Source organism: Numida meleagris, chromosome 3, assembly GCF_002078875.1.
Source record: "Numida meleagris isolate 19003 breed g44 Domestic line chromosome 3, NumMel1.0, whole genome shotgun sequence".
Taxonomy (NCBI): domain Eukaryota; kingdom Metazoa; phylum Chordata; class Aves; order Galliformes; family Numididae; genus Numida; species Numida meleagris.
Genome location: NC_034411.1, coordinates 35605137 through 35628816, shown reverse-complemented (window position 1 = coordinate 35628816; position 23680 = coordinate 35605137). Strand labels below are relative to the sequence as shown.

At 39.2% G+C, this 23680-nt stretch overlaps 1 protein-coding gene across 5 annotated transcripts in view; it reads right to left on the bottom strand.

The window, feature by feature from the left end:
- LOC110396100 (inactive phospholipase D5-like) overlaps positions 1 to 23680 on the bottom strand; it is a 304755-nt gene that overhangs the window by 128355 nt on the left and 152720 nt on the right. Inside the window, exon 1 of one of the 5 annotated variants that reach the window (XM_021391421.1) lies at positions 4623 to 4705. The exons of the other annotated variants lie outside the window; for them this stretch is intronic. Within the exon in view, the coding sequence (XP_021247096.1) occupies positions 4623 to 4625 (3 nt within the window). The 5' untranslated portion in view covers positions 4626 to 4705. Of the gene's footprint in view, positions 1 to 4622; positions 4706 to 23680 lie in introns of those variants that run through there. 5 annotated transcript variants of the gene reach the window in all.

The window sequence follows — 23680 nt, the reverse complement described above, 5'->3', positions numbered from 1 at the left end:
CTTTCTCTCCAGAACTAATGCTGATAAAATCTATATGATATTAAAAAGATTCCTCTTTCTGAACATCAATGAACAAAACAAACACTATCAAAAGTATTGACAGGAATAAAGTAAAATGAGAGGTGCAGTCCTACAGCATCTTTCTCCTTGCTATTTTTCCCAAATACATCTCCGTTATCACATGGTCAAATTAATACCCTTACACTGTCAAAACAGAGTTCTCCGTGTTACTGGATATGTGCATGTATAGGAAAAAACATGACAGCAGCTCTAGTCTGGCAGCCTTAAACTCATGCTCTCTCCTATCCTGGGACAGGGAGGAAATCATACAAAAGTCATGAAAAAAAGCCACATCCCAATGAATAATGGAGAGAAAGAACTGAAACACACAACCTGAGAACATCTCTGACCTACCCAAAAGGTTAGCACTGCTGAGTTAAAGCCTTGACTAAGAAAGCTATCCTACTACGGAAATGGAGGTAGAAGAGCTATTATTGGTTTCAGCACAGTTATTTGTCTATCCTCTTCAACTGAATAAAGACCTACACTGGAGGTTTCCTCATTCCAAAATCTTCATGGATCCAAAAGCTTTACTCATATACCTGGAGCGTATCTTGGTGAACAGAAAGTGGAGTTCCTGGCACAGTTTCAGGGAAGTAGATGACACCTGTCTCAAAGTTCTCCTCTTTATTATTAAATGATAAAAGAGAGTTTACTATGTAGCTGTATCCCCAGGTGACACAGCTACACTGGAAAACGTATTTAAAGAAAATGTCCTTAACTACTGAAATACACAGTAGACTGAAAACAAAGTACAAGATCTGGAGAGCTTAAGTAGCAAAGCTTCCGATCTCTAAACCTGGAAATTCGGTCAAGCTGTGCAAGTGCATCTCCCACCAGCACACACTAACCAGTCTCAGTTCTGACCAGATCACACTCCTTATTACAAGCACCGTCAGCACACCATTCAGTGCACAACTCCCTAATTGACTCATTTTACATCTCCACATTATCAATTGCTATAGAGTCAGTACACTTCTGTCTACTCCCATTCTTTTTATTTACATAGAACTCTTAGGCACAGTTTTTTGCAGTATTCTCAATGTGGTCATGACATATACAAGCAATTATATGCAGCAAAACATCATGTTGCTATGACAGTCCTAACGTACACAGGCAACAGTTTTGTCTTGATATTTCAAAAATAGCGTGAATGCTCTAATATGAGCTTCACCAGGTGAAGAAAAATACAAATTATCTTGATCAGTGTAGCTCTATTTCTTGGGAAGCTGCTCCCATTAATTATTTCATGTGGAGACCAGACTGACCTTTTCCCCAGCCTTCACTTTTGATGGCATAACAGGATAAAAGCCATCAGGACACACTAAGGCTAAAAGCATCCCTTTCTAATAATTTCTCTGTACATCACACAGATGAAGGAATAAAACTCTGCCTAGAACACAGACATAGCAGACAGGCCAGTACATTATGTAAACCACAGCAAATAATTTATAACTTCCTGAAAGCATTTTATGTTGTACTGCCTCTCTAATGGCACAATTTAAAACATGGGTTTCAGTGAGCTAAACCTGATCTGCGGAGTATATTGATACTGAAATATAAGTAAAAGAGCTTAAAAAAAAATCCACCAACAGCAAAAAATAATTCCAGTTTAGAAATCCTTGTGTAAACCTTGTTTGCTGCCATATTTTGTTCACTGAAACTATTCAGGCTCCATAAACGTGGATGCTGAAATTTCCAAACAGGTGTGCTTTTCATTATGGATAAACTCAAATATATACCTGCAGATACTTCAGCATTACCTTTCAATTAAACATCACAGTTGTTTACTTCTTCCTCTTCTACTCAAGCAGTATTTACGGAGCAAAGTAGGAACTTCATTCTACATATGGTGCACAGAATTTCTAGTGTGGTAAAGAGCCTATTACACAGCTACAGCATATTGCCTGAATAAAACTGTGCCAAAAGTTACTTGAGGCACACACACAATCTGTGATTCACCAAAGCTGTATTGTATTAAGATTTTTTACTAAATCCATTCAGCAGTATTATTATGAGAGTCAGCATAACCGCTTCTGAACACACAAACTAAATTTTTTGGCCAAGAAAGTGGCAGGAGAACAATGCAAAAAACTAACACTAAAAAATCTAAGGATATTACCAAGTGTCAAGTCAAGTTCATAGTAGATGGAAAGCTATTATACCCCCTCATTCCCCTATGCAGGAAAATGTTTATAGCAATGCTCTTAAAGTACAGGGTTATATTTTCAGGCAGGACTTCTGCTTAGTCACTGGGATTTAAAAGAAGTATTTAACCTAAATTCATTTGGATTGCACTAATATTAAATCATACTTCATTAGAAGTTACAACTCTAATAGTTACATTTACAGCCTCTCAATTTTTCAAGTAAGGCTTGTACATTACTTGTTATTGTTGTTATTGTTATTAGAAATAAATACTTCGAATGATTAAACCTAGGTCTCCATTAGATAGTTTGCAATACTAACATAAGATCATTAATTTACATTCTGAAATAAATCCTATCATGTTGAAATTATAAGAGACTTCCATTCGGACTACATGTGCCATCTCTTATGCAGCTGATTACTACTGAGAGTTCTTCTTTAGGGTGAGAGGGGAGATTTTTTTTTTCTTATCTGCCCCCACCCCCCCCCCAGTTCCTCTTGCCCCACAGACAACAAACATGAAAGATCTTTTCCCAGGCAATCCTAACTGAAAGAAAGATCTCTTGTGGACTGCCTGCACTAATTACCTAACTAATCCATGTCAAGTATGACACAAAGCAAGTTTACTTTGGACTAATCTCTATCAAGAGCAAATACATGGCAGTATATGAATACTTTTATTTCAAGAAGAGAGCGTTTTCTTTGATTTGCTATAAGGGAAATCACACACCTGGAAATATATATAAGATCATTTGTTATTCATCAAGTTCTGAGTTTACAATCAGAAAAAAACAACCAGCTCTTGCATCTCCAATTTTTTCATGTACCAGAATTCAGATGCAAGGCAGTATAAACCAAGAGTACATAGTTTCCTGAGAGTAAACGACATTATTATCAAGTCTCCTCAGTACCACAGAAGTACAATTAATGTATAGCAGTATTTAATAGGTATTCAATATTGAGCATTTTTGTCAAGAAAATAGTAGTAACATTTCACAGTACTTCAGTTCACACTTAATATCTTTCCAAGAAGCTTACAGCCTGGTTTCCATTCCATTATTGATTTCCTAATCTATGGTGTTTGTTGAGAAGGAAAATATAAATCTTTGATACATTAAAGCGTGTTTACAGTTATAACAGAGCATATAGTTTCAAGACAACATTTTACTATCTACTGTACTTACAATAGGAAAAGCATTCGGGGATAGTTTTACTTCTAGAATTCTAGTCCTTGTACTGCTGAGCAACAATAAACACACAAGACAAACAATACCAAATCAGACCTTCTCACATCTGCTGTACACTTTTCAAACTCCCATAGTTGCTGTTTTAAAATTCCTTTCTCCCATTTGAATCACAAAGAGAATAATTTCCCACACATCAGCTGGGCTGTCAAGTAAGCATATTTCAGTACTCTTCTGACTTCAGTAATTTGATTTTCTTTCACCCTGATGTACTGTAACTTCATAATCAATGCATTCCTGGACTTCAGTATGCACTTAAAATGAATGGCTGAGTTCCCACATAGGAGATTGGTGGTTTGTTGTTTTTTTTTTTAAATTGAAATATGCATCATACCCAGTCTTGACAATGAGCCTTCAGAGTAAACACTTCCCAGATTTGCATTTCCACCCATCAATTCTTTAAAACCTAAAAAACCCCTTCTAATAAAAATATTTTATTGCATTTTCAGGCATTGTTTAAAATATTAATAGAATTGGCACAGACCTGCAGTGATTTCAGATTCTATATTAATATGTTTTATATTCTATTTTTATTTTAATATTCAAGGCTGAATATTCAAATTGTAACAAAGCATAAAAGAACTACCCCAAAAAGTTTTCCTTCATTATTCCCCCTCGCATATGTAATGTGACCAATAGGGCTTCACAGATTAAAAACACAGAAAAATAACAACTTCATAGCTCCCCGAAAGTAGAAAGGTAAATACTGAGCATCTCTGCTCTTTGAAAAACAAAACCAAACACAAAAAAAAGCACCTAAGAGAAAACATATAAACATGCAATTTCCATAAGGAATCAGCATCAGTTAATTTATATTTTTATGTATAAAATCTCTGTCAGTGTTTATTAATGTGAGAGTCTATTAAAAGCCCATGCAGCTGTCCTTCTGCATGGGAACAAGTAGACAAGCTCACATTTTACATCAAGTTTTAGTCAGCAGTCCATCCCAATTTTAAAAGATTTTATATTAGATGCACAATATGTTCAGCGTCAAAGATATTTGTCACTAGCTTGCTTTGCTGATCTCTTTCAGCAAAACACTGAGAATGCCACTGTAGCTTACACACCCTGCTTTTGTTTTAGAAACTGTTTCCCTGCTAATTTAGTCACCTTTCAAGCATTCTTTTCAAAGTAATAATCTAAAGCTGGTGAAAGTAAAGAGTTTCTTACCATTCTGATCCAATATTTTCCACGTCCCTGGAGTCCCCCAGCAAGGAGCTGTTGCACTGCTTACTAGAGACACTGGAGGCTTTGGAAGCAGAGAATGTTTTATGTGGTTAAAATGTATCACCACTGATTATATTTCAGTCCCTCAATTCCTAGCCTTGATGCTCTGGAAATCAGCCAATCCAAGCAATAAAGAGGTTTGCAATAAGAAGTTGCAGGATTTTCACAGCGAATACTTCATGAAAATGTTTTTCTTCTTGACACTTGTTTTTTTATATCCACAAAATGTTAAAATAAATCCTAGCTCTCTCTTCCCTCCTCCTCCTCCTCTTTTTTTTTTCTCCCCTTCAAAATGAGATTCATATATTGTTCACAAGGGACTTCAGCACTTGCTACAGCTAGGCACAGTGCAGACAGGCTTCGTGCCAGATTACGCATACATCTCTGCCAAGATACCTGAATCTTGACTTGCAACACACCCTGTTATTCCAAACATGGTTCTTCCTAAGCCAAAGCTCCCAACTTTGCCAAAACACACAGTGCTTTTGTGAGGCAGCCAAATGCCCCTTTGGATTAGTAAAGATTATTTGCAATGTGGTTGTTATTTGTTGGATTTTTTAAAACACAATTTTTTCCTAGTAAAGCCAAGGTGGTGCATTCCAAAGAGATTAAATGATCAGTTGAAACTTCTACTACATGCTTCCAACTCCATCCCTCTCAAAAATCATTTTCACCATAGAAAATCTCTCTGCAATGCTGAAATTAAGATTAATTACTTAATTCATATTGTAATAATGTGCCCAGCAACTGCCAAGGATGCTGTGCTAGGTGTGATACAAAAAAAGGGAACAAAGACCTGATTCCATGGAGTTTACTTGCATCAAAGAACACAGTAAGAAATGGCAGAGAGACAGAACCAAGTCAAACAATAATGTCGAGTTTGACATGTACTTACAAAAATACCTCAGCAACCTGACCATTTCTAAGCCTCTTGTGCATCACAATAAACAAGTTTTAAAGAAAGGATCCTCAAGAGACTATGGAGATTACTGTTGATGATGCTCTCAGGAGGTAAGCATATATCAACACATAAAATTTGGATGAATGAATGAAAGAGAGTGGATTGGTGCTTCTGCCATGAGAGTTCATAAAGATTCACAGAAGTTAAGACCATGCCCTCCATTAGGAAGAAAAACAAGTCAGAAAATATGCCTACACTTTTCATTTCACACTGGATACAATAATGATTTTCACAGTATCTGCTTGAACGGGTACGACAGCGCAGGACTGACCTCATGGAAAGCAAGAGAAAGGATGATGGACTAATTGGCAGGTAAGCTGAAGGAGAGCAAGTAAGGAATTTGAATTATTTGTTGAAATAATGAATTTATTTTAAAATTACATATAGAAATAAAATTTAGACACCAATAACATTGAAAATTATTTTTGTATACAGAGACAGGTCATAGTAAAAAATGAATCTAATGAGGTTCAACACAGCAAAGTGCAAGGTTTTGCACTTGGGCTGGAGGAATTCCAGGCATATATACAGACTGGGAGGAGCAATCCTTGAGAGTAGCCCTGCAGAGAAGGACCTGGGGGTCCTGATAGATGAAAAACTAAACATGAGCCAGCAGTGTGTGCTTGCAGCTTGGAAAGCAAACGGTATCCTGGGTTCCATCAGAAGAGGGGTGGCCAGCAGGGAGAGGGAGGTGATTATCCCCTCTACTCTGCTCTCAAGGCCCCATCTGGAGTACTGTGTGCAGGTCTGGGGCCTCCAATACAAGAAAGACATTGAGCTGTTAGAGAGGGGCCAGAGGAGGGCCACAAAGATTACCAGAGGGCTGGAGCACTTCCCCTTTGAAGAAAGGCTGAGGGAGCTGGGCTTGTTCAGAATGGAGAGGAGAAGGCTGCAGGGTGACCTCATTGCAGCCTCCCAGTACCTAAAGGGAGTCTACAAACAGGAGGGGAGTCTACTCTTTACAAGGGCAGATAATGGCAGGACAAGGGGAAATGGTTGTAAGTTGAAGGAGGGAAGATTTAGGATGAATACCAGTGGAAAGTTCTTTACCAAGGGAGTGGTGAGGTGCTGGAACAGGCTGCCCAGCGAGGTTGTGGATGCCTCGTCCCTGGAGGTGTTCAAGGCCAGGTTGGATGGGGCTCTGGGCAGCTTCATCTAGTATTAGATGACGAGGTAGGCGGCCCTGCCTGTGGAAGGGGGTTTGGAGCTTGATGATCCTTGAGGTCCCTTCAAACCCAAGCCATTCTATGATTCTGTGCTGCTGTTTTCCAGAAGGAAGAAGCAGTATAGAAATCTAAGCTAGATATCTAGCTTGACAGACACAAGAAGCTCTCTTCAGTTCTGGCTGAGGAAGAAGCACCTGAAATATATTTATTTGCAAATCTTTTTCATAAAGATTAATTTGGTTTACATTTACAGATGTGAACATTTGGTACAAATAAAATAATGTTCAACTCCTGAGAAACATATCAAGACGGAGAGGAAAGAAGCATTAAAAGAATGATTAAAAACAGAAGTGGGAAAAATCAGGGAAAACAAAGAAAATTTCAGGAAGAAAACAGGCCACAGTGTCTAAGAGAGCTCAAAGGTTAAAGGAAATCAGAACAGTGCACTGATTTTGTTATCTGACCAGAAAGCTGTCCACAAACTTTGCCATGCAGAGTTTCAGCAGCATGCAAAGAGCAGGAGCTGCACTGAGAAGCACCCAGTGCTACCCCAGAACTTAGGCAGCAACAGCAAAAAACTCATAGGGAGACACTAGTCAGACTGCTAATGGACTCTACTATAATAGCAGGCAGTTCTGTGAAAAGTTCAGCTGCAATTTATCAGGCTTCAGAGGATTTTTAATAAAAACTTTTTCATCAGAACATTTTCAGTTATCTTCCTAGTCTCAATAGAGTGCAAGGCAACGGACTAAAGTTGCTCCAGGGGAGGCTGAAATTAGGTATCAGGAAGAATTTCTTCACCGAAGGGGTGGTTAGGTATTGGAAGGGGCTGCACAGGGATGTGGTGGATTGGAGGTATATAAGAGATGCATGGACATGGCACTAAGGACCATGGCTTTCTGGTCAACTTGTATTGTTTAGTGGATATTGGACTTGATGATTTTGAATGTCTTTTCCAGTGTAAATGAATCTATGATTCCAGAATGTGCAAATCTTTCCCAACATACTTCTGAGAAATTTCTGAAACCCTTACATTAACACAAGATACCCACTGGGATAGGGATCAAATGCTGAATATTAAGATATGTAGCCAACACCTCCCCATGTGTTTCTGCAATAAGACTGTATGGAGCAGGGTGATACAACTCTATGCAAACCTCACAGTTTTCAAGTTTGCCTCTCAGTCAATGCAGCCAGGATGCTTCCATTGTATTACTAAGTAGTTGAGAATTAATTGAATATAGACAGAATTCAGAGTGAATTCTGGCACTGTATTCTCATAATTAAAACACACACCTTCCAAATTAAAGCACAAATATCATCTCCTAAACTCAACTAAGACATTTCTATGCAGAACAAATACTACCAATGCAACTATAGAGGCATAAAAAAATATTCATGATAAGTCGACTTCTTGCTTCAAGAAATCACCTTTTTCCTTACTCCTTCCAACACACATACTGAGAAAAAAGAGAGTCCACATGGTAGACATAATACACTGGTGCAATTGCAATTGTTTAAACTTGAACCTCGACTTTTACATCTAGACAAACCTTAAAGATGAAGTCTTTTCTTTGTCTTAAATTGACAAAGAATCCACAAGCAAAGGGAAGCATAAATTTTCCGGTCAGGTCTACAATTTCTCTTCTTTATAAGAAGAGAAAAAAACTCCCAAGTTTGAGTTAAAACTCTTAACTCAAACCCTTACTCTTGTGCTGACTGCCTACAGCCTTGTCCTGCAAATGCAGGCATATATTGTCAGGCTTGACTCCCCTCATCAGACTATCATCAGGAGCGCCATGCTTTAGAAGCCATTTCAAAAGTCAGAATAAAGCTCTCAAAGGCATCTGATCACATTCTTCTAGCACCTGTAGAAATGCAGCTAGCAGCCCACATGTTAAAAACACCGAGCATTCCTTAAGCAACAACGTTGTCAATGACACAAGGGTATCCTTGAATGCTCTACATGATCAAGGAACTCAGAACGAAACTCACTGATAACCCAAAGTTGGATTAAAAGTAATCTGATATTTGTGATGAAAATAACCTGTGCTGTCAGATCTCTTCTGCCTTCATGTTCTTTGCAGCTCCTAAACCTTCACACCAGAGCCCTCAATCTGCAACAACAGCTAAATTAAGAGGTACTGAACAAAGCAACTGACAAAAGAGTTTCTGCCCTAGTGGAATTCCTTTTATTTTGGCACTTGATTGCTGCATTAAGACAGGATGGGAAAAACAAAGTATCTCAATTTTTCGATTAAGGAAAAGTCCTAGAAAAAATTAAATACAGAACCGTTGAGTCATTTTGGATTTGCTTGAGACACTGCAAAGCCAAAGAGGACACACAGTTACAGTTTTCTTGGCACACTCTGTAAGCCTGACCAAATTGTCCCCAGCATTATGTACACCATCTCTCCCTATAGATTGTAATAAATAAAAGATCAATAGACATCTTGCTATGAATGGCAAAACATAAATCATAGTGCTAATAACTATTAAAACAAATGTATGCACTATTACTTGACTTTACAAAGATAAACTATGCTAGGTTTGTCTGCATGAAGACTAAACTTCACAAAACAAACCAAGTGCAAAACTTCAAAAGCATCTACACAAGAAAACAAATGTAATAAGACTTTCAATTTTTAAATAATTTAATATTTCAGAAAATATGCATTTTTTCCTATTCCTTTTCCAAAATATCACTCGGGAAAGGTATAAAACCATAATGATAATTTGGATCCATACAGAATAACAAAATGCACTTTCTCATTTTACGCATATTCAATTCAATTGGGAATAGGAAAGTAGTAAATCGAGATGGAACAGAGTACATCTTTTCAAAATCTCTAGGCATTCTCTTCAGGCTTAAAATTCAAACCCAGTTTAGCCTGTCTTGGTCAGACAGTCTTGAAAATATAATTGTTAAAGGCTTACAGCACAGAGAAAGATTCTTAAATGCTACCAATGGATGGCAGAGCAATGGATACTCAAGACTGAAGAATTGATAAGGTAGTAAACATCTTTGCTTTTTCATCTTTCTCCATAGATGACCAGATCCACAGAACTAGTACTCTGTGGGAGCAAAAACCATATTCCTACTTTCTTTTAATCATGATATTTGCATGCAACAAATTTCACAGCTGCATTTCAGATAGCACCTTCTCTGTTTGCTTGGGCCTTTTCACTGTACACTCTTTGCTGGGTAAGGAGCTGGCTGGAGAGCCAGGCCCAGACAGTGGTGGTCAATGGAGTTAAATCCAGCTGGCAACCGGTCACGAGTGGTGTTCCCCAGGGGTCGGTGATGGGGCCTGTCCTCTTCAATATCTTTATTGATGACCTGGATGAGGACACTGAGAGCACCCTCAGTAAGTTTGCAGATGACACCAAGCTGGCAGGAAGTGTCGATCTGCCTGAGGGTAGAGAGGCCCTACAGAGAGATCTGGACAGGCTGGATCTCTGGGCTGAAGCCAATGGGATGAGGTTCAACAAGACCAAGTGCCGCATCCTGCACTTTGGCCACAACAACCCCAGGCAATGCTACAGGCTTGAGGCAGAGTGGCTGGAAGACTGTGTAGAGGAAATGGACCTGGGGGTGTTGGTCAACATTCGGCTGAGCATGAGCCAGCAGTGTGCTCAGGTGGCCAAGAAGGTCAATGGCATCCTGGCTTGTATCAGAAATAGCGTTGCCAGTAGGAGTAGGGAAGTCATTCTCCCTCTGTACTCATCCCTGGTGAGGTCGCACCTCGAGTGCTGTGTCCAGTTTTGGGCCCCTCACTGCAAGAAAGACATTGAGGCCCTGAAGCGTGTTCAGAGGAGGGCAACGAAGCTGGTGAGGGGTCTGGAGCACAGGCCTTATGAGGAGCAGCTGAGGGAGCTGGGATTGTTCAGTCTGGAGAAGAGGAGGCTCAGGGGAGACCTTATCGCTCTCTATAACTACCTGAAGGGAGGTTGTAGTGAGCTGGGGGTTGGCCTCTTCTCTCTTGTAACTAGTGACAGGACAAGAGGGAACAGCCTCAAGTTGCACCAGGGGAGATTTAGGCTGGACAATAGGAAATACTACTTTTCTGAAAGAGTGGTCAGGCGCTAGAATGGGCTGCCCAGGGAGGTGGTTGAGTCACCGTCCCTGGAGGTGTTCAAGAAACGTTTAGATACAGTGTTGAGAGACATGGTTTACTGGGGTTATTGGTGGTAGGTGGATGGTTGGACTGGATGATCTTGTAGATCTTTTCCAACCTAGCTAATTCTATGATTCTATGATTCTACTAGGCCCATGATGTCAAGATAAGCTCTAGCATCCTGGCAGTTTGTTGCAGTCTTTGGCTATCATGATCCAAACTGGTTTTTCAGCTACGCTGAACACAGTGTAAGAACCTCTACAGAATAGCAAAGCCCAATTAACAATACCAAAGGATGAAATATGGCCCTAAAACTTTAGTTCTCTCAATGACTTCTTGCCTATCCAGCCCTGAGCTGACATGCCAGCTCACAATATGCCTGCTATTTAATAGGGTAGTATCAATACGCAGACAAAAACGAGCTTTCATTGTTATCAAGACCAAACTTTGCTTACAAATTCCAAAAAAATATTTTCCCATTATTTTGGGAAGAGCTGAAATACTGAGTTAAAGGTAAGAACAGCTGCGAAAGAACTGTCATCACATTAAATAAATTTCTTCTTTTTTTAATATAAATTTTTCATATCTATCAGATGCAGCTGCAAAAACATATGAGTGCTGCCTCCCAGAGTCCAGCTGCCTGGAAACGATGCTTTCTTTTTTTGCTGTGGAACACTGATTCAGTGCCTAAGCAATCACCTTCAGTGAAACAACAGCTAGAATCCCTGCCTCTGCCAACCATCACACAGAGGAGGCCATGAAGGGCTTTCCCAACTCCTGCCATGCACAAACCTAGGCCTCTCAATTGCCGTAACAGCAATGCCAGAAAACAGTTTCAGAACAAAGTTAAAGCCATCTCTCATGCTCACAAGAATGCCTGCCCACACAAGCCCACAACAGAAAGCAGTTACTAGGCTGTCATGGTTTTGTGATGTTCAGTTATTGGTATTCCACATCATAACATCATGTAGCGGATGTACCTAGTTCTCAGAAGAGAAAGACTACTACAGTCCCCACGGTATTTTTCTCCTCTGTCACCATTTTCCAGCCGGAGAAAAAAGATAAAAGCTCGCAGTATAAGAACTTGCAGATCACGAGACCTCTTCCCTTTTTCCACCATCTCTCGTCTTGGCAGCACCTCGCTCTCCAGCCGTCTTATCATCGGTAGTAGAGTAAGGCCTACCTTGATTTTGGGACATTCTCTCTCTCTGTATTGGATTTATCAGCTTAAATTGTAAGTATATTGTATTATAGTGTGTTGTTTTGCATTCCGATATTTTATTTAGTAAATTAGTTTGTTTCTCCTCAGATTGTTGCCGCTGTTCTTTGCTCTCAGGGCCATCTGCTTACCCTTTTCCCCTTTTCCCGGGGCGTGGGCCCGTGGATCCCCTGTCCCCTTCGTCACGGAACCAGGCCAAATGCCCGTAAACCATTGACACTAGGCCTATTGTCCCCAAGGCACAGCCTAGGCCACCCACCGCTCCTGCAATGCTTGGAGCAGTCCAGCAGCAGAGAAACCTCTGCAGCTCCCTATAGAGACAGCTGTGAGGGAGGCACAGTAGCTACACTGAGAGGGTGGGCAGCTTCCATCTTCTGTCATCAGTTGAGAGGAGAACACTTTCTATACATGCCACAGCAAAACAACTCCAACCAGCAGTCCTTGATCCAACTACTGAAATTAGCACATCACTGTAGGTGTGGTCTAGAACAAGAAACAGACATTTAAGGAGTCCAGTTTAAAGAAATTTAGATTCTAGTCTGCGGTGTTTTGATGAGTAATTACTGTCAAATCCTTCACAGATCATTATTTCAAAACTTTTACAAATATCCATGCAGAGCAGGAGGACCTCTTGGCAGTTGCAGCTCCTCACAGGGAGCGGAAGGGCAGCACTGAGTTCTGCTCTCTGTGACAGCAACAGGGCCCAAGGGAACGGCATGGAGCTGTGTCAGGGGAGGGGCAGGTAGGGGTTAGGGACAGCTTCTGCACCGGAGGGAAGCAGGCACAGCCCCAAATGCCAGAGTTTAGGGAGTACTGGGATACTGCTCTCAGATGTTTGGTTTGGATTTTGGGTGGTGCTGTATGCAGCCAGGGTCAGACTTTAGTGATCCTTGCGAGTCCCTTCCTGTTCAGGATAATCTATGATTCTACATTTTAAGCATCTTTCCATAACAAATTAATTCAAAAGCTGTTTCTTTAAAAAAAAAGATACAAAGAGTCTGATCCTAATTTGTTTAATCAAAAGAAAAAACAAATAATCTTTCTTCCCATATATGTTAGTGAAGATGATGTACAGCCTTTAAACATTGAAATTGTTACCAGTGTGGGACCTCATCCGTAAACAATTTCCAGCACTGAGAAAAACTGTTAACGGAGCAGTATTTCCTCCATTAACTTCGGCTCCCAAGGAAATACTTGCCCATATTCCCTGCAGGAAAGAAAAGACTCAGCGCCGACACAAACGAGCGCAGCCTTCGTTTCCGCGGCGGCTCCCGGCAGCCGCTGTCCGCCGCCTTCCACCACGAGAGGGAGGTGCAGCACTGCTGGCCCCTACGCCGCCAGCAGAGCAGACGGCAATCACACAAGGCTCTCATTCCCTTATAATAAGCACTTGAATTAACTTAATTAAGCTTAGCAAGAATGATCGCAGTATATGCTAGTGAGTACTTGAAGAAACATTTTTATACAAAAAGGTCACAATGTATACGTTGAAAAACAGCTAATTCTTAAAGCAGCTAATCACTGCACATACATTAGTACTTGGTCTCCCATGTAACAGTATTACTTTTGTTGCTGTAATTCAGTTTTGTTTCCATGTAAAGTTACATATAATATGATTTTCGTGGGTTGCACAAGACATTTAATTGCGCTGCAGAACTCTTCTTACACCAGGCTCAAGCTGGGATAGAAGAGGAAAATAATGGCAAAAAGGTCAAAGTTGGTGCCACTGAGCTGAGAATGATCTGAGAAATGGAATGGCACCAAGGAGATCTTCAGGTTCGGTGTGACTTTAGGGCTATAATAGATGAGGATCACCTACATCCATGATCATGATGTTCCTGCAATGCTGTCTTCAGAAAGCAGGAGCCTGTTACAGAGGTGCATCCTACAAAGAGATGGCTCCTGAAAGCCCCAGAGGAAACAGGTGCATCAAGGTACTATTGCAACATCACATGGGCAAGAGAAGGCTCAGAAAAGCACTGAATGATCAAGAGTCATCCAATGGTGATAAGAAACTACCTGACAGATCAGGTGGCACGATCTGAAGCAACAGGGCCAGGAAAGTACCAAAACTGATCCAGTGTAACTAGCTCAGTGACAACTACAACCTATTTTAAAAATCAAAATGTTAACCTCACAAGCTGGAGGTGGACAGTTCCTAAGAAAGAACTGAAAAGCAGCCAAGCAGGACCAGCGTTTGCTCAGGTACTAGTCACTGGAATGCTGTGTGAAGTTGGCAGCACCTATTAAACCCTGCCAAATGAATAGAGGCTGTCAGCAGGCAAAAGACTGCTACAGATTTGTGAAAGCTTGAGAAGCGTAGGTGTAAGCAATATGCATCTACAGCACAGGCTAAGCAGGAAATGGACCTGCACAGTTCTGAATGACATATGAGAATTCCCTTTGCCATGAAACAAGAACAGCAGCAGCAAGGAGCATCTTAATGTCGATGCACACCTGGACTGCCATCCTGTGAGAGGTCATGCTATCCAGCATGAGCTCCATGAGAAAGACAAACTATGAAGATACAATGAGGATGGAGCAATAGGCTTAGAGAAACATGGTGGGATTTGGCCCAAAAATAATCCTAACAGACAGTAATCTGAGGTGCACTAGGGATGTATCAAAGAAACCTTAGATAACACAGAAGAGCTTCCATCCATTCACTGTGAAAAATAAAGAGAAATAGCAAACAGATGTTATCAAGTATCCATATATGATTCTGCAGATACACTACAATATATGCAAAAAAAAAGTCAAGAAAGTGGGAAATACTCTAGAAGAGCTGCCTCAATAAATAAGAATTTTCAGTATTAGAACTAAGATTAACAAGGACACTCAAAATAGTAAACAATAGCAAGGACAAACACTCATACTCCAAAGGCTTTCTTGATGTTCTGAGAAAGTGACTGAAAAAAATGATTAGAGGATTACCAAAACTTTTTCCAAAACAACCAACAGCAAGACCTGATAGTATCTTGGGAAGAGATACAGCAAGTGGTCAGACAGCTTAACAGAAACAGTCTCTGAAAATGACAGCACATATGAAAAACTGGTGATAGAAGAAGATGATAATCTGTTCCTCATGCAGCTAAGTGTGCAAGAAAGTACAATAAGGAAGAGTTGATTTTAGTGATAAGATCTTTCAAAGGCTTTCAGAAAAACTGCATGGGCTTCTGTACTAAATTCTCTAACACAAGTCCTATCTATGTTGGAAAAAAGAAGTAAGAAAAATTATTTAAGGGATGGGCTGTTTTTCTAAAGACAGATGGAGTATGCACTTGAGGCTTAGCTCTAAACTAACTGTGGGCAAATACAGTGAGATTAGCAGAAAAGATCCTTCATTCATTTTACAAAGCTTAAAAAAAAGTCAATTTAAAGAAGTATATCAAAGTAGAGTATTCTTTGTCAAGTATTTTGAAGCTACCACCTTTGGAAAAGTGAAGTTAGGAGTCTCACAATAAACTCTGCAAATTAATGAGTTTAAAAATAAAAATGCTGAGAAAAAGTTGGGTTATCTCACTCTGAGATGGACAAAACTGATATGCAGAACTGCCAGTCCAAGACTCAAAGTACATACACCTTCAAATTAGACAATCTGCTGTGATACAGCTAAATTTGACCTAACAAACACACAAAACAGAAAGCAACAGTGCTCGTTTACAAGTATATACTATATATATATATCAGTGATGTGTAATAAAAAGTATATACGTTATACTTAATGTGATGACCTCAGACAGCAGACAAGCACCCATATAGCTGCTTGCTCTCTTCTCCCCATCAATATGACAAGAGAGAGAATGGGAAGAACAAAGCAAACAAACTCATGAATTGAATAGAGAAAATTTAGTAGGTGAAGAAGGAAAAAATGGCAAGAGACACAGGAAATCACTCACCACCTCTAACAGATTGATTGCCAGCTTGTCTTCAAGCAACTACTACAGAATTCAAGCCCCCCTATCCCCTCTTCCTCTAACTCCAGTTTCTATCACTGAGTGCAATGGTGTAAGGCAAGGAATATCCATCCCTCTGACCAATTTGGGTACGCTGTCCCAGCTGTATCCCTCCCACAAACCTCCTTCCCACCCCAGCCTTCTTGCTGTGGGTGGCAAGTGAGAAACAGAGATCTTTATGAAGTGCAAGCACTGTTCAGCAACAGCCAAAAAACATTAGTGCAGTATCAACACGCATGTAGCCACAAATCCAAAACATTGCACCACTTGGTGCTATGAAGGCTGACTATATCCAAGCTAGACCCAGAACACGTCTTTTGCAGCAAAGCTGACTATAATCCCAGGAGAAAGGAAGAGGAGAACAACCTGGGCAGCTTCATGCACTTGCAAAGTCTTGACATGAGAGAATGTTACTACAAAGGTCACTCTGAAAGTAATGTCTCCTATTTATTTCCACGGAAACTAAAGCAGATACAAAAAGCACAATAACACTATTTGGTAGAGGAAATTCTCAGCTACAAAACACTATTTTTCAACAAAGTCACCACCATTACCTATGCATTTTCACCAGCAACAAACAAGAGCCTCATAAAGCACCAACACAGGCGTTATAAAACATTGTTTTATAGCTGCTATAATGACACTGCTGCTAGGAAAATGTTGCCCATGCAGCCCATCTTTCATTGGTCCAAACCAATGAAAGTTAGAAGGCTTCATATCTGGACTATACAGTGGGTGTGATAGGACAGTCCAGCCAAGATTGGCAACATGCTCTATGTTCTTCAGACAGGCATGGGGCCTGCTGTTATCACATTGCAAGAGAAAGATTGCCTTCTTCTCCGGCCTGGATCTGAAAGTTTGAGCTTTCAGCTTAGTCAGCATCTCAATGTAGTGGTCAGAGTTGACAGTTTGTCCACGTTCCAGGAAATCCAGAAGGATCACTCCTTTCCTATCCAAAAAGGCAGTGCACATGACTTTATCCACTGAGGGCTACATCTTGAACTTTTTCTTCTATGGGGAATTCACACGTTGTCACTCTATGGACTGCTTTTTTAACTCCAGTTCATAGTGGTGACACCACATCTCACCACTGGGAATTATGCAATCCAGGAAACTGTCACCTTCAGCCTTGCACTGGTTCAATAGGTCCCAACAAACTTGCATACAGTGTTGTTTCTCTTCCTGTGTGAGCATTCATGGGACCCACATGGTGCAAGCTTTGCAATACTTCAACGTTGCCACCATCATTTTCCATGCACTGAAGCTGATATTTGGCTCCATCCACAGTTCCCTGATTATAATCCACCAATTGACATGGATGAGTTGATCAAGATGTTCATTTCATGGAGTGACAGCTGTACATGGCTCTCTGGAATGTGGCTTGTGTTTCAGCAGTGGTTACAGCAACATGAAAGACAACACCCACAACCTCCCAGTGCCCACATTCACTGTTTGGTCTCCAGAAGCATTCAGCAAACATCAATGAATGTCAGTACCATTTTCTCTGCATGGAGGAATTTGATTCTACCCATTCGCTTCATACACACTTCCATGTCAGACACTGTTCTGCCAGACTGCCCCTTCACTAACATCTGTTGCACAGAAACAAAATGTAACAGAATGTTGTTGGGAAGGTTCAACCTCTATTGACATATCACAACCATTCACTTCCAATGTCATGAGCCAACATAATGAAACAGGAGGCATTACTTTCCTAGAATCCCTCATGTCTTCCTGAAGCCCTCAGAGAGTTGATGTTAACTAAAAAGATAATACTGAGAAGTAGATGGTCTAAAATCAGCTACAACTTAACACGTGACTATTCTCAGCTTTACTTACTGATGTTTCTAATGTTTGCCTGGAGTCAGCTGGTAAAATGACATCAATAGCTACAACAAAAATAAACAAGAATAGGAAAGAACTGATCAACAGGCTGGAGGAAAAAAAAAAAACAAGCAGCTTCACTTCTACAAATATCTTCCAGATGAAAGATGATCATCTGCTTTTAAGGCTCTGCTTTTCAGGCTAGCAAGAAGTGAGTGGACAGCAGAACCACTGATAGAATAGCAAATTTATGCATGTGTATTGAAGCATGAGATAGAACAAGAATTGAGTACATACCTGGTACATACAGTCATTATACTACACTGACAGAGGAAGAAAGAAATAATAGACATTTACAATAATTTAGATTAATACCCACATTTCTGTAGTGTAGCTGAATGCTACTGTTCAGAAAATTAATGCTGAGTAATGAAAAACTTAATGAATTTATTACCGGTCAAGCTGAACTGAAGGGACAGTTTAAGTTCATTAATGACTTAATTACCTAATGATTTTAAGTTGTCTCCAGCTAGTCCTGGGCATAATTAAGGCCCAGGTATCCTTCTTAGCCAAATTCTTTGCTGGTTCAGCACATAGTCCCTAGTCCTTTCAGCTGTGTTTGTTTACACAACTGAAAGATATGGCCTTAAGACTGAAGAATATCAGTCTGACCTGTCAGGAAAAAAAATCAATTTTGAAAAATCTAAGGATTGAAGAACAGAGAGAATCCCACACACTACAGAAAGAAGCCTGAAACTTCTCCCTCTCCCACTTTGCTCAATGGATCTTTGGGTGTCAAAAACAATACTTTCACCCAAAAGAAGACCTGATGCCATTTGCTTACCTGGAAAATACTAAGTACATGATTTCCCAGGTGATGCACAAAACTTTGCAGAGCAATGGCCAACTCTCTCATTCTGAAAGTAAACTAAACCACAGCACTACCACTTCCCACTATTAACTCATAATTCTAGCTCATTCCTGAAGAGGCAATTTAATTCTACTGTTAAAAAATTATTGGGCTCAGAACGCAGGAAAAGGAAAATTATCTGAAGACAAATAAATTACCTGTAAAATATTACGTACCAAACATATAAAGGCCACATCATTTAAGACTTTTGCCAGTCTTAAATGGGGCTAGGTACATAGAAAAAAAAATTTAACCTGCTTATAAAAGGGGAATTACAAAGTAATCCTAAAATAGAAAATTTGTTAGGAACTAAAAAAAAAAAAAAAAGAACTAGAAGATTCTGCTCTGTCAACACACAAAAATTATGACTACTAAATATAGGAGCACACAAAACATCAAGGGTGGTATCCATCTGGCTCTCAATGTTATGATTTTGAATTCTGTGATTTTATTTTCAGCTTCATCTGAATAAGCTTCAGTAAGAACAGATCCCAGTAACTCACACAAGGAACCCAAGAATTTACAACCTGGACATTAGAATAGCGAGAACATGGTTGAAGCCACTTGCACATGGCAGCCAGTTGCTACACACTCATTGGTTTAGAGCTAAGAGGGGCTTGTCCCAAAAGGAATCATCTCCTGAGACAGACATTTCTTCTTGACTGAAGAATCTGAAAGATCTAGTGCTCAGATTTAGCTGATTAATACAATATAGAAATCATTTTAATAAAGTATTTTCTACCTTGATAATCCTTTTACTGGGGGAGAACATGAAGCCTAACTATTTCCATTATTTACAAGGAATACACAAAACATCTAGCTAGAAGAACAAAATTTGCTGAATATATAGAACAATTTTCTTAAGACTACAACAGTCTGAAATTGTAAATAATTTGAGCACTAACTGGAGCCAAAGTCATAGCCCGGGAACATAGTTGGAATAGTCTACAAGATCCACTCAAAATATGAATCAACATAGGCTGAGTTTGAAAGTTCTTACCACAGATCTGAATATTTTATTTTATTTCTTACCTCCTGTTGGGGTGTGTGTGTGTGTGTGTGTGTGTGTGTGTGTGTGTGTGTGTGTGTGTGTGCGCGCGCGCCACTTTATCTAATAATAAACGGGAAAATAAATTATATTTGAATTATATTCTGTCTATTAATAACCGGAGCTAGATATTGACACCTTCTTTTACATTCTCTTTTTCTAGGACTGCATTACTCTGTTTTTCAGGAATTTTATGCTTTTCCAGGCAACTGACTGTGACTACAAAACGTACAATTTTTCATCTATCTTCCCAGGACCACATTACACAGTATATGCAATATTGTCTAAAAAAAATAAATAAAAATAAAAATAAAAACACCTACAGATCATATTTGCTCTTAGTCTCAAAGCAAAGAAGTTGATTGCTTCATGAAAAGCAGTCTCAGAAAAGGCAGTTAGGTTTCCAGTGGAGTTATATCTAGGTATTTTCTGATTGCCTGCTTTTTAGTAGGCTGTTTTCAACGTTTTATTGAGTCCTCTTAACTATGGAGAACATTCATCTCAGACTTGATTTGAGAAAAAAATTGAACATATTTGTGCAGGAAAACAACAGGTCCTTCCCTACTCAACAGACAAAAGCTCCAATCCCATTAAGTTAAATTTTAAGATTATGCAAACGTAAGGCCTATTTTGTTTCACTGAAGAGTGTATTTTTTTGGCTGTATGATGGGTATGTCTAAATTTGTATTTTAGCTTGCTTCAAGAGTGTACTTTTGTAAACATGCAAGACTCTTAACCATCCTTGTCTTGCACTGGGATATTAAGTGCCATTCCTTTTTGGATCCCAAAAAGTAGGAAACAAACACTTCCAAGACAGATAACTTCATTAATACTACAGAAAACAAAAGTGACAGAAAAATATAAAATCATTTGTCTCTTCTTGGGCTGGGAAACAAAAAACAGTAAAGGTTTGGATGAAACTCTGGTTGGGGCACTGCACATGCACTGATCATATCTGTACTGAGGCTTACTCGTTCTACTTTCATTTTTGTAGGGTCTTGCTTATTTTACAGATTCAACTACCACTCACACTAATTAAGTATGGAATACGGACTTGACGTTGAAGAGGACTCTGGTGGTTTCTAATATTCTTATCTCATTAATAAATACAGTTCCTAGGAACAAGTACATATAACATTTGCACACTGCTTAAATACACATCTCAAGTAACTAGGAGTCATGCTTTATTCAAGATGCATACGCTTGGATTAGTTATCAGGTGGATCACTAACTCCTTCTACAGCAGCCTTCTTGGCCATCAACTATAATCCAAATTTAGGTTTGTTTCAAAGAGTTATCTGGGAATAAACAAACTGGTTTTAGCTGGATTAAGCACAGACACTCAGCCTCAGCACCAAGTATTTTGCACTTCATATCAGCTTCTATTGCTCTAGAATATTTGCTGCTATAAACTTAGTCTGTAGAAGTGGAGGGACAGATGAAAACTGGGGACAGGGTGTCTCATCTCTTAGACATTCACAATAAAAAAGACAATCCAAAAAATGAAATATAGTGGCTAGGAAGGTTAACCTCTATTGCCATACCACCACCATCTGCCTCTGACACTGTGGGCCAACACAGTAAAATAAGAGGCATTATTTTTGGAGCAGCCTTCCTAATACTGGACATATGACACAGCAAGGCTAAATCTAGATCCACATGAATGAATGTTAAGGTCTGTATTACGCACTTATTTTTACTTGCATTAAAAAACATGCTAGAACAACCTCGTAATCAGATAAAGATTGTAACCTGAAATAATCTGAAGGTATTACTAAATGAGAAAGAATGGTTCGAGAAAGAAAGAATTTGTTTTAACTTCTGTATGTGCCTTTACACAGCTGGAAATTAAGTAGTTATTCCCTAAGGAAAAAAACAACCTAACACATTTGTATTATTTTACGTTCCAGCTCATCAATTATGGATGGATAGCAATACATATACATAGATATGTATATAGACATAGATGCATTTGTTACAAAAACATACTTTTTGAGCACTTTATTGAAGAATTTTGACCCCATAATTTCAATTTTCTGAAAAACAGGAACAACTGTTAACTGGCTAAAAAATAGGAATGCAGTCATTACAATGGACAGAGTAAAATCTGATTTATACTATTCCTCACCTTCTGCTCAATGACTGCCTTAACTCTGAGAATTTTGAAGCCTTCATTGCAAGTTCATTGGAAACAATAGAGATTTCAATGGCTTCAGGTTATGTCCCAGAGAAACAAACAGACACAAGAAGATAGAGAAGGTAAGACAAATTAGCAGAAAAAACACATTAACAGTGAAGGGGAGTTTATGAGAAAAATGTGCATACCCACTTTGCTTCAAAATCCTAATGCAACTACACCGCAGACTACATCTGTGTATAAGGCAGCACTTTCTTCGAACTGAAATTCTTTAACTTATTCTAGACAGAACAGTAAAACCAAGTTGTTGTTGTTGCTGTTTTTTAAGCATTAATAACTCTCACAGACCCGGTAAATTTGTAATGAAATAATATTATTTCATCATTTTAATATTAACTGTAATGAAAAAGACTAGCTAAAAGTAATAATTCTGGAAAATGCAAGACAGTACAGTAAGCTCTAAACATTTTCATACCAGCAGATGTTATTTTTGTTTGTCCTGATGCTTAAGAAGTAACATCATCCACAGTTACATATTAAACTAAGATACAGTAAGAACAGCCCAGGGGTACAAGGATGGAATATGAGCCTTTTAATGAACTTCCAGCTCTGTTTTTTGTGATTTACTCAAGAAAACTATACATTCTGTGGGCAAGTTTCCAGTGATCCAATTATGAAACATATCGCATTGTAAGAAATAATAGTAAGGACATGCAAGTATATACACACACTATCTTATTACACTGTTTTTCACATTTCCCAGCAAAGCAACCCTTAAATTCCAAGAAAGAGTTATATAAAATACACTTACTACATGTATTTTAGTTCAGCAATCTTTCACCACTACAACAGATATTAATTAAGAGGTGTTTGCCTCATTGCCTGCCTACATAGGCAATAATCCCATTTAAAAAAAAAATTATTCTATAAAGTTACATAGAAATGCACTCAAAAGAGTTAATAACCATCTACCAAAGGCTACCTGTTTGTTTAAATAATTACCCCAATTATCTATGAAAAATGAAACAAGGTGGTAATTTTTATGGATATATTCAAGCATAAACATGATTTCGTACTTTATCTTCCACAGGCCATGATGCATCCAGTTTCACTGAATACGTTATTTAAAGCATATCATAAGCTGCAAGTCCCATTTTATACAGGAGGTGAGGAGGTAAACAAAACCTATGTGGGTACCGACTGTGACAGCCCTTCAACATGGAACTAGACCACTTCAGCACATTACCTGCTCTCACAGTGCCAAATTTCTCAGACTGGCAGACAGACTTCACCATGCGCTGATAAGGTAAATACCTCTCACCTCAGCACAGAGTCTAAGTTGTATATGAAAGCTTACAGAGGATGGAAACAACCAAATAGCACAAAACTGTGAGACTCTCTGCAAAAATCAGCCTCAAACTCACTAAAGAGATTTGTAATACGTTAGTGTTAAACATTCCTCTCAGTGCAACAGTACACAAAAACACATGATGACTATTCAATGAGATGCAGTAGCTATGCCCCAGGCAGTTGACTTCTCAGAAGACAGCAGCAGACAGCAGGTGGGAGCCTGCTACAGAGCTAAATAAAAGCACTAAATAAGGCTTTAGACACTATCTTCAAAAAGACCCTCATGAAGAAGGCATTAAAGTACAGTTCAGA